The following is a 17,040-nucleotide window of genomic DNA, read 5'->3' on the forward strand; positions in this document are numbered from 1 at the left end:
CGATTTGACATCACTCAGCTGAACTGGTGTTACTGCTGGACAGCATTAAGAACAGGGCTGGTATAAGTTTCAGGCTGCTACTTCAAATTTTTTCTCCCAATCTCCCCCCTTTCCACCGCTTTTGATGCTTTTTACTGTGGCTGCACTTGCCCTCCCTCCCAGGATCTCCCCCACAGCTAACACATAAAATCTACACTGGACGCTTGTGTCTGAGCGCCAGTGTTGTCAGAGAGAAGACCTCAGTATTGGCAAGAGATTCGAATTATCAGAAACTTCTTATGAGCCAATTGTTGCAGTCACTGGTCTTTTACTCTCTTTTTTTTTTTTTTTTTTTTTTAATAAAATTGCTTGAAGTCACTTTCTGTTAATCACAAATTATGGTACTGCTGTGTTTCCAATAAAAGCTAATCTAATCGCCCCACTAGAACCACCCTCATAGGCACCATGTACAACCACCCCTTAGAACCGCGCACCTCACCAGCACCAGAGAAAGGGCGTTCACCATTGCCGGCCCCACACTCTGGAACTCACTTCCCCCCCATCTACGTCTTGAACCCTCTTTGCAAACCTTCAAAAAAGGCATCAAGACATGGCTCTTCAGGCAAGCCTACCCAGATGTCAACCAAACATAGCCTTTCCCCCTCCCCCCCCACCCCCATCCCTTCTCTCGGTACTTAGTCAACCCCCCCTCCTCCTTCTGACCCCCCTCCCCCCCCTTTCCCACCCCCCTCTCTCCCTTGCTTTCCCCCTTGCCCTCTACTCTCCCGGTCTCCCCCGCCCCTTCTCCTCCTCTCCCCTGAAAGGAACCTTGGAAACGATTTAAATTATCTCTCTGCCTGCATCGCTTTTATTTTTAAGAAATTGATGTATATTGTCCTCGTTACCTCCCGTTCATTATAGTTCCTATCGTATTTCGCACTGCTGCACTATCCTTTCCAGCTGCTCTCGCCCCTTCCACCCGCTCCCCCCTGCTCTCGCCTGCTCCCCCTCTTCCCCTACCGTGTTCATTGTATTTTCTGCCTTTCCAAGTTGTTTGTAAACCGGCCTGATGTGCTCCACGAATGTCGGTATATTAAAAGTGTTAAATAAATAAAAATAAAATAAATATTAAAAAGCACCTGTCCAAGTATAGATCCCTGAGGCACTCCACTGTTTACCTTTTTCCACAGTGAAAACTGACCATTTAATCCTACTCTGTTTTCTGTCTTTCAACCAGTTTGCAATCCACAAAAGGACATCGCCTCCTATCCCATGATTTTTTAGTTTTCTTAGAATCCTCTCATGCGGGACTTTATCGAATGCCTTCTGAAAATCCAAATGCACCACAACTACCGGTTCACCTTTGTCCACATGTTTATTTATCCCTTTCAAAAATATGTAGGAAATTTGGGAGGCAAGACTTCCCTTGGGTAAATCCATGTTGGCTGTGTCCCATCAAACCATGTCTATCTAAACGTATTGTGATTTTATTCTTTATGACAACTTCCATAATTTTTCCCAGCACTGAAGTCAGGCTCGCCAGTCTATAGTTTCCCGGATCATCCCTAGATCCCTTTTTAAATATAGGGGGTTACATTGGCCATCTTCCAATCTTCAGGCACATCGGAGGATTTAATGATAGGTTACAAATTTTTACTAATAGGTCTGAAATTTCATTTTTTAGTTCTTTCAGAATCCTGGGGTGTATACCATCTGGTTCAGGTGATTTACTACTCTTCAGTTTGTCAATCAGGCCTACCACATCTTCCAGGTTCATAGTGATTTGGTTTAGTTGATCTGAATCATCACCCATGAAAACCTTCTCCGAAACAGGTCTCTCTTCAACATCCTCTTCAGTAATCACTGAAGCAAAGAAACCGTTTAATCTTTCCATGATGGCCTTATCTTCTCTATGTGCCCCTTTAACCCCTTGATCATCCAACAGTCCAACCAACTCCCTTGCAGGCTTTCTGCTTTGGATATATTTTAAAACGTTTTTATTGTGAGTATTTGCCTCTATGGCCAACTTCTTTTCAAATTTTCTCTTAGCCTGTCTTATCAACTGTTATCAATGTCTTACATTTAACTTGCCAATGCTTATGCTATTTTCTTCTGATGATCCTTCTTCCAATTTTTGAATGAAGATCTTTTGGCCATTAATCGTTTTGCCTTCCATCCACCTTTCTTAATGAATGGAATATATCTGGTCTGTGCTTCTAGGATGTATTTTTGGGTTTTTTTTTAAACAATGTCCACTCCTGTTGCACACTTTCTAACTTTGCAGCTGCACCTTTCAATTTTTTTCTATTTCTCATTTTATCAAAGTTTCCCTTTTGAAAGTTTAGCGCTAGAGCCATGGATTTACATATTGTACCTCTTCCAGTCATTAATTCAAATTTGATCATATTATAATCACTACAGCCAAGCGGCCCCACCACCGTTACCTCTCACCAAATCCTGTGCTCCACTGAGAATTAGATCTAAAATTGCTCCCTCTCTCATCAGTTCCTGAACCAATTGCTCCATAAAACTGTCTTTTATTCCATTCAGGAACTTATCTCTCTAGCATGTCCTGATGTTTCAATTAGTCAGTCAATATTGGGGTAATTGAAATCTCCCATTATTACCGCACTACCTGTTTGGTTAGCTTTCTTAATGTCTTTTTGCATTTCATTGTCCGTCTCACCATTTTGGCCAGGTGGATGGTAGTATACTCCTATCACTATTCTCTTCCCCAACACACAAGGGAATTCTACCCATAAAGATTTGATTGTATATTTAGTCTCATGCAGGATCTTTATCCAACAGCCTCTGAAAAAATCCCAAAGTCTTCAAAACTCCAAAGAAACCAGCCCTTCAAGATACTATGGATTTGCCCTTCTATCAGGAAACTGGTTCCAAAATCCAAAACTCCAAAATATTCCAAAAACTTCAAATTGCCAACACTCCACTCTTCTTAATCAATCCTTGGGAAGGAAAGACCCACAGCATAGCAACTCCTCACCCTCTTGATCACTCCTCTTGGGAAAAGGCATTGATCCAGTTCACATGCTCAGAGAGAAATGTATATTTCTGAGCTACCACAGAAAGGTAGATACAACAGGGGGAGGACACCAAAAATGCAAAAACCCTCGGATGAATACAAGGCAAGATATCAGTGGCAGGCAAAGCCTGGTCACATACCATTCAGAAATTCAAGAATAAAAAGGCAGTCAATTTGTTTGATTTATTTATTCCATAAAATAAAGATGAGATACCATAAATTGTGAAACAAAAATAAAATCTGATTTGTATTTCTGTGGCAAAAATGGATTTTTGGGCCTGTTGAGATTTATATAGCATTGAGACTTTGTTTCCTCTGTAAGGCCTCTTTTCCCTTGTAATCTTTAAACTTATGTGCAGATAACAACCTAACTCCTGCTGTGCTCCATAGTTTCTGGCAGCTAGGACTAAACAGGTAAACCTGCCATATATTCCAAAATGAGGCTTGAAATGCTTACTCCCCCACTCTCCACAAGATATGATGTTCTATCATTCTGTGTTGCTATTGGTCAGGAAGACAGTGCCTTGGGCTATCAGGTACAAATCTAGATTGTAAGCCCTCTGGGGATAGGGAAATACCTACAGTAACTGAATGTAAACCGATGTGATATCTCAGATCGAAGGTCAGTATATTAAAAAAATAAAATAAACCTGATTGTACATTCCAGTTCTAGTGGGGACTAGCCAGAATTCACTAGAAGTTCTCAGTCTTGGTTGGACCCAAATCTGTGCTAAGGCCATGTCCCAATGCTACATATACTTATACGGTCACACTAACGAAAACTTCCCAGTGTACCGGCTAAGTACAGTGAAACTTGTCTACAAAGTGTTAGCTGTATGAATCTTTATTTTACCTGTTGGCTATTTGCAAATTAAACCTTTTTTTCTATTTACTGCTCCCAGTATTTGTTAATAAACTTTTTAGTTTGTTTGGTTTGTCATCGTGATTGATGATCCCAGCATTTTTTATATTATTTGGTTGGTAGGTACATTTCTAGGAATTTTTTTTTTATTATTATTCATTTATGTAAAATTGTTTTAGACAAATTTTGTACATCAGATTTTTCCATTTAAAACAAAAAGAAAAAAGGACAGGTTGTATTTTTGTTTGTTTAAACCACTGCCGAGTACTTGAAGGGAAAAAAAGGTTTTGTTAGTTTTGCTGCTGTCACAACTTTGCTATGGTCCATTAGATGGCACTAAAGCTTTAGACTTGTCCATTCTTGGAAGCTGGCTACAGGAAGATTCTACCATCTGTACTAAGTGGATGGATGAGCTATTTGGAACATAGTTAATATGTCAGCATTTGCTCTCATGTAAGAGACTGATCTACAGTGATGAGCCAATGCAGCATGCACAATAAACAATTTGAGAGAAATTCTAACCATATTTGATACAGCAAAGTCTGGCTGAAGTTGTGCTAATTTGCATTTGTTTAGACAGTGGTTGTTTTTTCTTGACTTTGCTAAGGAATAGAAGAAGGAAAAAATGCATAAGAATATAAAACTTGCCATAATGGGTCAGAACAAAGGGCCATCAAGCCCAGTATCCTGTTTCCTACAGTGGCCAATCCAGGTCACAAATACTTGGCAGGATCCCAAACAGTAAACAGATCCCATGCTGCTTATCCCAGGGGATAAGCATAGATTTCCCCAAGCCTACCTTAATAATGGTTTGTGGACTTCTTCCAGGAACTTACCCAAACCTTTTTTAAACTCTGCTACACTGTAAGATAAGTTTTTAATATGTGCATGTTTATTATGCACTGCTTACAATGTCTGTTCATATAAGCAGTATAAAAAATGGTAAATAAATAATACACTAAGGGGTAGATTTTAAAACATGGATGTGCGATTTTATAACATGTCAGGTCGACACGCACAAGGGGGGCAGAGATGTGCAATTACTCGCAGCAATGCATAGGGGTCTTCCCAGTTCCCTCCCAGTCCGCTGCAATTAAGGAGCGGACTGGGAGGGAACTTCCCAACCCCCTAGCCTAACTTCCCTTCCCCTATCCCTAACCTAAGTACCCCCAAATTCGTTATCCTACCTTTTGCTCCTGCTTCTGAGCAGGAGCGAGGTCCTCGCGCCAGCACCCTGCCGGCGTGTGATCCGCCCCTTTGGTTATCCCTGGGACTTATACGTGTCCCGGGGGTTTACACGCGTGGCCGGGCCCTTTGAAAATTGGCCCAGCATGCATAAGGCCTGGGTTTTACGCATGTAAGCTTTGAAAATCCGGCCGTAAGATTTTACCATGTTCTGGCAGCAAATTCCAGAGTTTAATTATTGGTAGAAGAAAATATTTTTTTACTCAATTTATCTTAAATGTATTACTTAGTAACTTCATTGCATCTCCACTAGTCTTTGTATTTTTTGAAAGAACTGATTCATATTTACCCATTCTACTTCACTCATTTTATATAACTCTATCATCTTTCCCCTCAGTCGTCTTCTCCAAGCTAAAGAGTCTTAACCTCTTTAGCCTTTCCAGCCCCGTTATAATTTTGGTCACCCTTCTCTGTACCATTTCCAATTCTGCTATTTTTTTTTTTTTTTTGAGATATGGTGACCAGAATTGCACATAATGCTCAAGATGAGGTCGCACCATGGAGTGATACAGAGGCATTATGATATTCTCTAATCTCCATTTCTTTCCTAATAATTTCTAGCATTCTATTTGTTTTCTTGGCCACTGCCACATATTGAGCAAAGGATTTCAACATATCATCCAAAATGATAACTAGATCCTTTTCCTAGATGATGACTCCCAATGTGGAACCTTGCAATGTGTAAATATAGATGTGTGTTGCCCTTCCCTACATGCATCACTTTGCAGTTGTCCATATTAAATATTATCTGCCATTTGCATGCTAAGTCTCCCAGGGCCACAAGGACCTCTTGCAATTTAACAACTTCGAATAATTTTCTATCAACAAATTTGATCACCTCCCTTGTTGTTCCCATCTCTTGGCTATTTACAAATATGTTAAAAATATTCACACTCCATCCCCCAAACACTTCCATCTAACAACCACCAAACAACGTGCGCTATCCCTAGCTGGACCCTCTCTATGGAACTCTATGCCCACCTACCTACGCCTTGAGACCTGCCCCAAAAAATTCAGAACTAATCTCAAGACTTGGCTTTTTACACGAGCCTACACATGAACCTTCCTTCTCGTCACTCCTCCCTCCTTCACTCTAACTCCCCTGCCCCTCTCCTCCCCCCCCAAACTTTTACCCGCATTCCCTCCTTTCTTAACCCTCTCCCCTTAACACATTATTGTAAATAATATACCTGTATCTAATTACTTTATTGCATTTATCCAATCATTTTATTGAATTTATCTTTTTGTACAGCATTACCTTTGTTCCCCCCCCCTCTTCCCCATCCCCAGTCCACTTATCAGTTTCATTGTAAAGCCCCGTTGGCTACTGTTTGTTTGTTCCTTGGAAACCGATGTGATGTTTTCTTAACTAATGTCGGTATACAAAAACTTTAAATTAATTAATTAATTAATTAATTAAAATCAGTGGTCCTAGTACAGATCCTTTGGGCACACCATTATTCACCTTTCTACATTTAGAAAACTGAGCATTTAACCCTACTCTCTATTTTCTATCTTTTAAACAATTCTCAATCCACAATAGAACACTGTCTCCTATATCCCATGACATTCAAATTTCCTCTGCAGTCTCTTATATGAGGTACTCTGTCAAAAACTTTCTGAAAAACTAGATACGCTATAAAAACTGGCTCACCTTTAAAATGTGTGTCAGATTGGTGAGGCAAGACTTCTCTTGGCTAAATCCAGGTTGGCTTTGTCCAATTAAACTATGACTATTTATTTGTTCAGAAATTTTGTTCTTTATAATAGTTTCAAACATTTTTCCCCACTGACATCAGGCTTACCAGTCTGCAGTTTCCTAGATCACCCCTGATCCCTTTTTAAAAACTGGTGTTACATTGATCACTTTTCAATCTTCAGGTTCCATAGCTGATTTTAAAGACTGCAGACCTACTACAGTACTCTGTAAGCTATTTTATTTTTCAGTTCTTTCAGCACTGTGGGATGTATACCATCTGGTCCAGAGGGTTTGTTACTCTTTAGTTCGTGAATTTTCCCAATTACATCTTCCAGGTTCACTGAGATTTGTTTCAGTTCCTCTGAATCATCACCTTTAAATATCACTTCTGGCAGGGGTATCTGCCTTACATATTCCTCAGTTAAGACCTATGCAAGGAATTAATTTAATCTCTCTGCTATGGCCTTTTCCTCCCTTAGTTATACACTCAATATAGTTAGACATACACTAACATGTTGTTATATGTAATGATATTTATTTATTTTAGTACACGAGCAAGCATTCATTTGCAGTTTTCAACCTTTGCATAATTATTGTACCACTACATTATAAAACAGAAGAAAAATGTGCTCTCTCTGGAACTACTTAGAAAATTGGGCATTACACCATTGGTTAGTATGGCCTGACAAGTATTGCAAATGGCAATCTTATATGCCTGGAAACTTTTCTGTTGTGGTTGCCTTAAGATTGCTGTTGATTAGCAGGGGTGGGGGATGGTATCAGCTTTCTCTCTTTCACCCTTGCACTCTGCCTCTCCCCCTCCCCCACCAATTAATTCACACTTACACTCTCTCCCACCCTCTTATAAAATTATGGCTCTGTGACTTATACTCACTCACTCAACCCATAATTGAAACAAGACTGGGAATCACAGCTGCAGGCTGAGCTGTGTCTGTTGCACCCCCTCTTCTACAATTTCTCCCCACATGCGGCCTGCAGTATCTGCTCCAAACTCACCTCTTCCTGTTTCCTGCAGGCTTCCTGAGGAAAGGAAGGGGGTGAAGTTGCAACAGATACTGCAAAGTAGAAAATAATTGCTCTGCTCCCTTCTCTATCCCCCTCCCCTATTGTTCTCTGCAGGATAAAAGTGTCACTGGAGCAATATACAGAGACGACCAGAGCCTTCTAGTGTATCCCCAGAGACCTAGCAATTGATACAAATTCCCAGAGTCTCCTGGTGAAATCCAGAGTTTCCAGATACAACCAGCTAAAATACAGGGAAAAAAAAGCATGGAAACATAGAAATAGGTTGTCTTGTCTTTTTTTGCTGTCATATCTAGTTTGTCCATCCACACAATTGCTCATGTCTACATTCCCTCAATGATTCCCTGTGCTTGTCCCATGCTTTCTTAACTCAAACAGGGAGCGTGACACAGCTTGACCTTTGAACCTATCCTTGCACCGAAAAGATTAAAAGCCCCTTTAGCATGGACTAGGCACCAGCAATCAGTGCAGCTCTGTGGTTCTTCAGTGCCAGCTTCAACAAACTGGACTTTGGTTCTCAGCAAGGTAAGCAAGAAGCCTAACCTTCTTGAGTGAACCGCTCATCTCTGCACAGATGCAGAAGCCTGAGGCATTGTAACATTGTCCAAAACATTTATAACAAACTTTGGACTTGATTTACTAAGGCTTTTCTCCCATTTTGTGTCTATGGGGAAAAATGCTTAGTAAATGAGGCCCTTTGTGATGGTTGGCATGAACAACTTCTGTTTGCACTTGGGACAGAACTTGAAGCCACTGGCCTGCTTCTCTGACATTCTGAGGAAAATTGATGAGGTGAAATCAAACAAATGCCCTGTATTTTTATTTTAGAAGACAGCTAAAGACAAAAACTCATCCAGGTGGAAGTTTGGTGTTAGCCATGACCAAGAAAAAATTCTCGTGAGCTGGCTCAGCAGATAATAAAAAATGCATAAATTTAAATAAATACAAAACACTAACAGGCCGATATAGTAAAGGTCGTGGGAGAGCGGGCGAGCACCCGCTCTCCTGGTGCGTGCATAGGCTACTCTCCTGTGCGCGCGATTCAATATTCAAGTGTGGGCCCGCTATAAAAAGAGGCGCTAGGGACACTAGCGCGTCCCTAGCGCCTCTTTTTTGACAGGAGCAGCAGCTGTCAGCGAGTTTGACAGCCGACACTCAATTTTGCCGGCATCGGGTCTCAAATCCGCTGACAGCCACGGGTTCGGAAACCGGACGCTGGCAAAATTGAGTGTTCAGTTTTCAACCTGAGAGCCGTGGTTAAATTTTTTTTTTTTTTAATTATTTTTTACTTTTGGGTCCTCCGACTTAGTATTGCCATGATATTAAGTCGGAGGATGTACAGAAAAGCAGTTTTTACTGCTTTTCTGTACACTTTCCCAGTGCCGGCAGAAATTAACGCCTACCTTTGGGTAGGCGCTAATTTCTGAAAGTAAAATGTGCGGCTTGGCTGCACATTTTACTTACTGAATCGCGCGGGAATAATTAATAGGGCCATCAACATGCATTTGCATGTTGCGGGCGCTATTAGTTTCGGTGGGGTTGGCCGCTCATTTTCAACGCGCTATTACCCCTTACTGAATAAGGGGTAAAGATAGCGCGTCGAAAACGCGCGTCCAAATGCGGGTTAATAGTACTGTACTGTACTGTATCGGCCTGCTAGTAAACAACTAATGGGCTTTAAGGCCAAAGCCCGAAGAATAAACAGATTGAGCCTAAAAAGAAAACTCAGCAGGGCCACCAAGGAAGAATCCATCCATCAACCACACTAGACGAAAAGTTCTCAGCCTTGGACGAGAATTCTTGTGCAAGACTAATAAAAGCTTTTAGGCCTCTCTACAAAGCTCTAGATGAAAATGTGCATTTAGCATTGAGTTCAGTTGTGTCATTCTCGTATGTGACTTGGGAAACCTGATTGGTTTCAGAAACAGTAACTGCTACTCAAATTAAACTTGGTCTACAAATTGTTACCAATCATAAAGACTAGTACTTGAGAAATAAACCCTTAGTTTATTTACCATTGCCTCCTCTTTCATCACAAAGTTTAAATACATCAAGGTTCTGTTGCATTCGTGCCTGTTTTCACCCTCGCTCCACCCTCTCTACCTCTGTGGCGACTCCCTTCGGGTCTGACGGACAGATGCTGCCGTGGCTTCTCCTCGCCGCTTCTTCCTGGAGTCCCCGGGCTGGCCTGACGCTGCGGATCCGCCATGTTCCTGATGACGCAAGGGCGCGCGCTCCAGAGTTTATACCGGAACGGGCGAGAACCTCGGGGCGCGTCCCCCCCGTAGTGATGTCATCCGCTTCTACCTTAAAAGGTCTTTGTTTGCAACTACGAATCGAGTTAGCATGGGGAATTCTTTCTCTGCTGCTCTGCCTCCACAAACTTACCAAGGGGTACCCGCTCCTCGGGGGCCCCGCTCTCTCTTCTTGATTTCAGATTCTAAGACTGGATCCGGTACTCGCTCCTCGAGGGCCTACGTCCTGGAAGCGATCGCAGACGTGAACACTGAGTTCTATTACAGATAGGAACCAGTACTCGCTCCACGAGGGCCTATGTTCCTAAAACCCTCCAAAGACTCTCTTCTATTCCAGAAGTCATCTCATACTCAGATATTGTGAGTTCTTATTTCAGACTGCATATAGGAACCAGTACTCGCCTACGGCTCCTGATCCTGAATATACTGAAGACTATCTGTTGTATAGGAACCATTACAGATATATCTACAATTGTGAGTGTATCATCTACTGGTTATGTATCCAGCATACCCTGTCTACTCACTACAGCTCAGCAAACCCAGAGATCACAGTTCCAGTATCTGAGGGACTTCAGCCCTGCCGGGTAATTCAGCTCACTACTGCCACCTCTGGTGGTTCTACTACCTGTCTAAATAAAGAACTATCTGTGTCTGTCTCCATACTCCAGTCTAGCCAGTGGTCCCTCTCAGGATATCCCCCTTGGGGTGTTGTCATCTGCCATCGGCCTAGGGATTCACCAACTTACATTGGGTGCTCTTCCCCATACTACAAGAGTTGTATTGTACAGACTGTCACTCTATGGGGAGCCAATCCACTACAGATTGATAACTCCACCTACGGAGTATTATAAATTGCCAGCTCCTCCCCTTCGGGGTATAGCATTGATCAGATTGCTAACTCCTCCCTTCTGGAGGAGCTGATCATTAACAAATTGCTAACTCCTTAACCGGAGAAGTAACAGATTGCTAACTCCTCCCCTCGGGGGAGCTGGTCGATAACAGGTTCAATGCACTAAGCAATTAGTCTTTGTCTAAAACTCTATCTGATCAATGTAGAAATATGCACAGAAAATAAATCAATTAACAAACAGTAAGGGTCAAACACTAATAATAACCGATAGAATACTGGATGTTATGGCATTGCAGGGTGGCTAAACTGGAGGGATGAGGGTGAGTTTCTTTTGTTTTCTACTATGCTTTATCTCCTTGAAATTCACAGCATGGTAACAGAATGAATATAAATTACTAAAGACTTCAGCACTTACTTGTCGATATCTATACCAAGAGGATTGGCTGGTCGTAAGGACAAAGGGGAAATCCCTTTGTTTCTATCAGTGCGCATGTCATAGTAATTCATTTCATCAACCCAGACAGCAGATTGAGCCACGATACCTAGAAATTAATACCACACACATGTATTAGAAAAATACATACACTCTGAGGAGCCAACCTCTGCTACACAAAGTAGTTTGTTAAATAGAAAATGAACAACTATGTTTATTTTTTTTAAAGAAGTTGTAGAACAAAATAACCTGAACATAATGCATAAAATTCAAAACATAAGTGATCTTAATTGATATACATAAAATTCAATACATAAGTGTCCTTATATCTCACTGCTAGGCAGTATTGTTGTGGTTCATTGAAAATAAGAATGCTTAAAGCCACTAGATAAAAGAGAAAAGTTTTATTAAATGCTATAAAATATATATCTTAGACATTAAAATAAATGTTCCTTATAGAAAGGCAGAGTGCCACACAAGACACTAGCATAAACTCCCTCTCAAAAGATTTTACTAATAACACAGCATTATATAGAATTTCAGTTGTATATTTCGAACCCCTAAACTAGGTTACATAATTGTCAAAATGTTTATGATTGGCTTTCTATTATAAACAAATAATCTGAATGGCTGAATGGTAATTTGCTTTCATTCTCCAAGTTAATTAATCTTTGTCTCAAATGTAAATATTTTCTTGGAATTTGTTAGCCTTAGCAACCTTGTGCTTGTTCTAAGAATATTTTCTATGATCTTAGATGAAATGTCAATTGGTTTCATCCTTGTTCTAGTTTTAGATATGCTTCTATAATCATAGATGGAATATAAACTGTTCTTAGATGGAATGTAAACTAACCTCATATCAATTTCAAAATGTTCTACATCCTTGTATTTCAGCATCTTTTATCTAACTAATGGAGCCTTTTGTCTAGGAAAAACCAAGTGAGACTATAATGTTGTTAGTAATTGCAAAACTGCTTATGATCAAAAATCAAAAACCCAGGAGTACAGGAATAATGACTTCATATGTACATGTCAAAGTGTTTCACTGAGACAAAGGGCCTATGAGCACCCACATCAATCCCTGCTTTTCAGCATTTTTATGACATATAATCTATATCTAAAATTCCTCTAGGATTAAGTTCACTTCAGGTCATAAGAAATATTAAAAATTATCTACAGTCTTATAATTTAGAATTCTGATTAGTTCCCTTAGAAAAAGGAGGCAGGAATTGGCCAATTGTTGTGTTCACTGTATTAATGTAAATGTCTCTGGGAACTGGATGGACTTCTGGAACTTAACCTTTTCTGAGGGCTACCAATGGTCAGAGCAAATACAAGGTAGTAATGATATTTTAGCTGAGCAAATCCAAACTAAAACTTTTCTTACCATGCCACTATTCACTGTCATTACACTTACACGTACCCTAAAACACCTTCCAATATTTTATTTAGATTTTTTTTTTTAAGTTTTATTTAGATTTATATTCCACTTTTCATACTTTTTTCAACGCTTCAAAGTGAATTACCTTCAGGTAAGTCCATATGCAAACAGACAAACTCTTCATGAAAGGAAAGCTCTTTCAGTCATTTTTTTAATCCATAACCCTAACCACCCCAGCAAGTAAGGAAACTTCTTGCTGAGGCTTTATCATTCTTTTGCTAGTTTTATTGGCTTTTTGCTCTGCTATGGCTGGGGGGGGGGGGGGATTTTTCACTAGTTGAATGTTTGTACTAACTAGATTAATCTTATGGGGTTGGTTATCTTCTTTTCACTTGATGGAATTCATTGCCAGAGAATATGGTTAAGGTAGTTAGTATAGATGGGTTTAACAAAAGTTTGGATAAGTAACTGAGGAAAAATCCATAAACTGCTATTAATCAATGGGGAATAGCCACTGCTTGCTGTAGGCATTAGTAGCATGGAATCCGTTTAATTTTTTGGGTACATGACAGGTACTTGTGACTTAGGCCTGGATTTATCAAAATGCACTAAATATTGCATGGGATAGGAAAAGGGGCATGTTTTATGGTAATAGGCTGTTTATCGCAAAGTGCGTTATCTTAGCGCTTCACATAGGTATTACCACAGACTGCGATAACTTTTTCGCACTTTGCAGTAAGTACCACAATTGTTACAATTCCTACCTACAACCACTGGAGGGAGAGAGAGAGAGAGACAGAGAGAGACTAGCAATAAGGCCCTCATGTTAGGCAGGTATTTATACCTCTATAGAAGGCCCACCTAGCTACTCGAGGTGAGGTTTAGGTATTAGTGTAGGGATTAGGGGCCACTTTGTCATGCAGAGTGTGACGTACGAACAGAATAGTGCACTCTTGTGAAGATTTTATGACCTTCGGAGTGAGGAAACTCACCCAAAGATGAAATTTATGCAATGTTCTCTCAACCTAGCTTGATGTTACCCAGGTAGAGAGTCCACTTGGCCAGAAATCACGCCCCAAACTCCTCCCCTTTTCCTACTTTGCATCGCACCATGCGTTATGGTGTTTTGCATGCGTTAAAGGCATTTTTGCATGCGTTAAAGGTGATTTTCGCATGCGAAAACACCATATAGCACTTTGATAAATGACTCCCTTAGATTGTCCACTGTTGGAGACAGAATACTGGGCTTGATGGCATATCTAATATGAGGTTGTATATCTGGAAACAGAAATAATCATGGAAGCATTAATATAATGGTGGCAGGAAAGTTAAAAATGATGCATTTCAGAGGTGGTGGAAAATCATTCTTTTAAAAGTTCTATGAAAAATACAGGATACTCATAACCTTTATGGTCATTTGTCCATTTTCTGGATGGAGATGCATTTGTCAATCTTCTTGAAGAAATTTCTGCGATTTGGGATTTCCATATGAATTATATAACTAAGTTAGGATGAAGCAGATTGGTAGCAGATTGGCAATATAAACATGGACTTGGATTCACAGTTGGATAAAGTGGTTTTCAGCGGAGTCAGGAAGTTTAAAGGCGGATGATGATTCTTGAAGCCAAAGGAGAAGTCCGTAGAAATATAAGTTGAAAAGTTTGTTTTGTCAAAGTTCTAGGATTGATGTTAATAGATCATTGTGTTGATTGCTGTTAGTGAGTTGTCCAGGAATGAACAGCTTAGTATCTTGGAAAAGGTGAATCTAGGCTGATAATAATGGAAGCAGGAACTTTAGCATAATAGCAGTATTAAACAATCTGAGTAATATCAAATCTGTTGCGGGCATGGACTTGAATTGAGGTAAAGTTGGCACAACCAGCAGGAAGGAGCCATGCAGGTCCCCATCATCAGCTGGCAGAGCTGACTATAGCAGAGGCGCAACTGGAGCTTCACTATACCAGCCCTCATTTCCCTTAGGTTGAACCCTCGGGTGCCAGGGCTGGCAGGACTTAGGTATGGGCCTCTGCAGATGAGGTGGAGATCTGTCAAGATGGTTGAGTCACAAGCCAGGGTCCGGAGAAGGCTGGATACAGGCCGAGTCAGATTCAGGCAGCAGTTCGGGTGTAGGATCAGAGTCAGTAATCTGGCAGTGGTCAGGCAGAGCTCAAACAGGGTCAAGGTTCAAGCTGAGGTCAAACTAGAGATCCATCAGAGGGAATAGCACACACAGGCAGAGGAAGATAATGAAGACTGAAGGCTTAAAGATAAGGAACTGAAGACAGACTACACAGAGACTGAAGACTGACCACAGGAAGTCAAGGATCTCAGGAGCACGGACCAGCACTGACAAGATGAGGACCAGGAACACAGGAACAAAGATAAGGAACATGCAAAGGCAACTAGCACTACCTGGAGGCAGTTTATCTATTGCCAAGGCATGGATTGCTAGGAATGTTTCTGAATAAATACAAACTGCAAGAACTGGCAGTGGCTGCCATATGGAAATTGCAGTTCACAGCACCACTTGTAAGACTGGAGAAATACTTGGCATAGGTTATAGTTCTTTCAGTCAGGAAGAAGGATGAAGCTTTTACAAGATTAAACTTCAGTAAGGTAAAGGCTTTTCAATTGCAGATATTGAAGTCTTGGTGCTCCATCTGGATTACTAGAAATATCATTCGGCTGGATTGAGAGTGAGCAACAGTTCAGTAGTCAGAGGAGATAAGATATTTGGGAGCAGCAGAAAAGTTCAGCAGGTGGTAAGATTAGGTGAACATTTCCCTCAGGAACAAGAATTGCTATGAGTCAGGCTGAAAAAACACTTTAAATCAGGCAACATGTCTGTTGTGGGGCCCCGATGGACCCCCTTCAGTGGAAATGAAAAAAGAAGAATCATTTAGTGGGGTTAGGTGTGTATCATCTGTTGCAGGCTCAAAACAGAATTCATGATGTATTCATACGAGGTTTTGTCTGTAATTGCAGTAGGCAAAGCAAATGTGTTTGGTGTGAATCCAATGGTCAAATCTTTGTGGCTGTGAAACTGGATACACGGATGTAGGTTGCAATATCATTGTAGGAAAAATTGAATAGTTCAATGTTTTGGATATCTGGAGTCAATGTATTGGTTGCTTCTATTGATGGGGTACAAAATTTAGTGGGTAATAGATCTTGCCTTTTCTTCATAGCTTCATTGGCAGCAGGTATTTGTTGCCAGAGAATGTGGTTCGTGCAGTTAGTATAGCTGTGTTTAAAAAAGGATTGGATAAGTTCTTGGAGGAGAAGTCCATTACCTGCTATTAAGTTCACTTAGAGAATAGCCACAAACATTAGCAATGGTTACATGGAATAGACTTAGTTTTTGGGTACTTGCCAGGTTCTTATGGCCTGGATTGGCCACTGTTGGAAACAGGATGCTGGGCTTGATGGACCCTTGGTCTGACCCAGTATGGCATTTTCTTATGTTCTTAGGTATGGAACATGATACTTGATGTTAACTTAGGTTCCTGGCAATACATTATAGATCTGTTAAAAAGGTACTCTGTAATGAGAAATTATAAGTCTGCATTATGGGGTGCTGGGCTAGAATCAGGATACACCCCCACAGGAGCAATACAGGACTGTAAGGCTGAACAGGCAAGATGAGGCTTGGCTGGGCAGGCAGAAAAATCTTGAGTAGGCTACAAGCTAAGGATTAAGGTAAGAACAGGCCCAGAAGCCATGGCATCTGCATAAACATAACAGCTGTAACACTGATAATTAGTAAAACAAGTCTGTTTACCATAGACGGTGTTTTCCATAGATATTGGGATGAATTAGCCATGCTCTCTGGGTGACATCATCCAACGGTGCACCATGCAGAGCACTCTCTCCAAGAATTCAGAGCTTTGCTCTGCTGAGCGTGTGTGGCTGTTCCATGTGAAAGTCATTCTTCAGTTTGTAATTAAGCATAAAGGCAAGCGCCGTATTCTAGGAAAGAAGGGCTGTTCAGGGAGGAGGGTGAGTTCGCATAGCCAATTCATCCTGTTATCTATGGAAAACACTGGGTTTTTTTCCATCATTAAGAAGGCTGAATTAGCCATGTTGTCTGGCGAGTCCCAAGCTTAGGGTTGTTAAAATCATCATACCGGGCAAAAGGCTCTTTCCCTTTTTTTTTTTATTCTTTTACAACCCGACTCTGCTAGTGGACAGTCCCTCTAGTTGATCACATTACTTGGACTGCTCAACCCACTGCATTATCTGAAGCTAC

At 40.9% G+C, this 17,040-nt stretch overlaps 1 protein-coding gene across 1 annotated transcript in view; it reads right to left on the reverse strand.

Annotated features, from left to right (window-relative positions):
• The window catches only part of EXOC2 (exocyst complex component 2), a 391,656-nt gene that overhangs the window by 356,326 nt on the left and 18,290 nt on the right, over positions 1-17,040 (reverse strand). Inside the window, exon 4 of the mRNA XM_029590528.1 lies at positions 11,393-11,519. Coding sequence (XP_029446388.1) covers positions 11,393-11,519 — 127 coding nt within the window. The remainder of the gene's footprint in view (positions 1-11,392; positions 11,520-17,040) is intronic.

The sequence above is a fragment of the Rhinatrema bivittatum genome, chromosome 2 (genome assembly GCF_901001135.1).
Source record: "Rhinatrema bivittatum chromosome 2, aRhiBiv1.1, whole genome shotgun sequence".
In the NCBI taxonomy this organism is placed as follows: Eukaryota; Metazoa; Chordata; class Amphibia; order Gymnophiona; family Rhinatrematidae; genus Rhinatrema; species Rhinatrema bivittatum.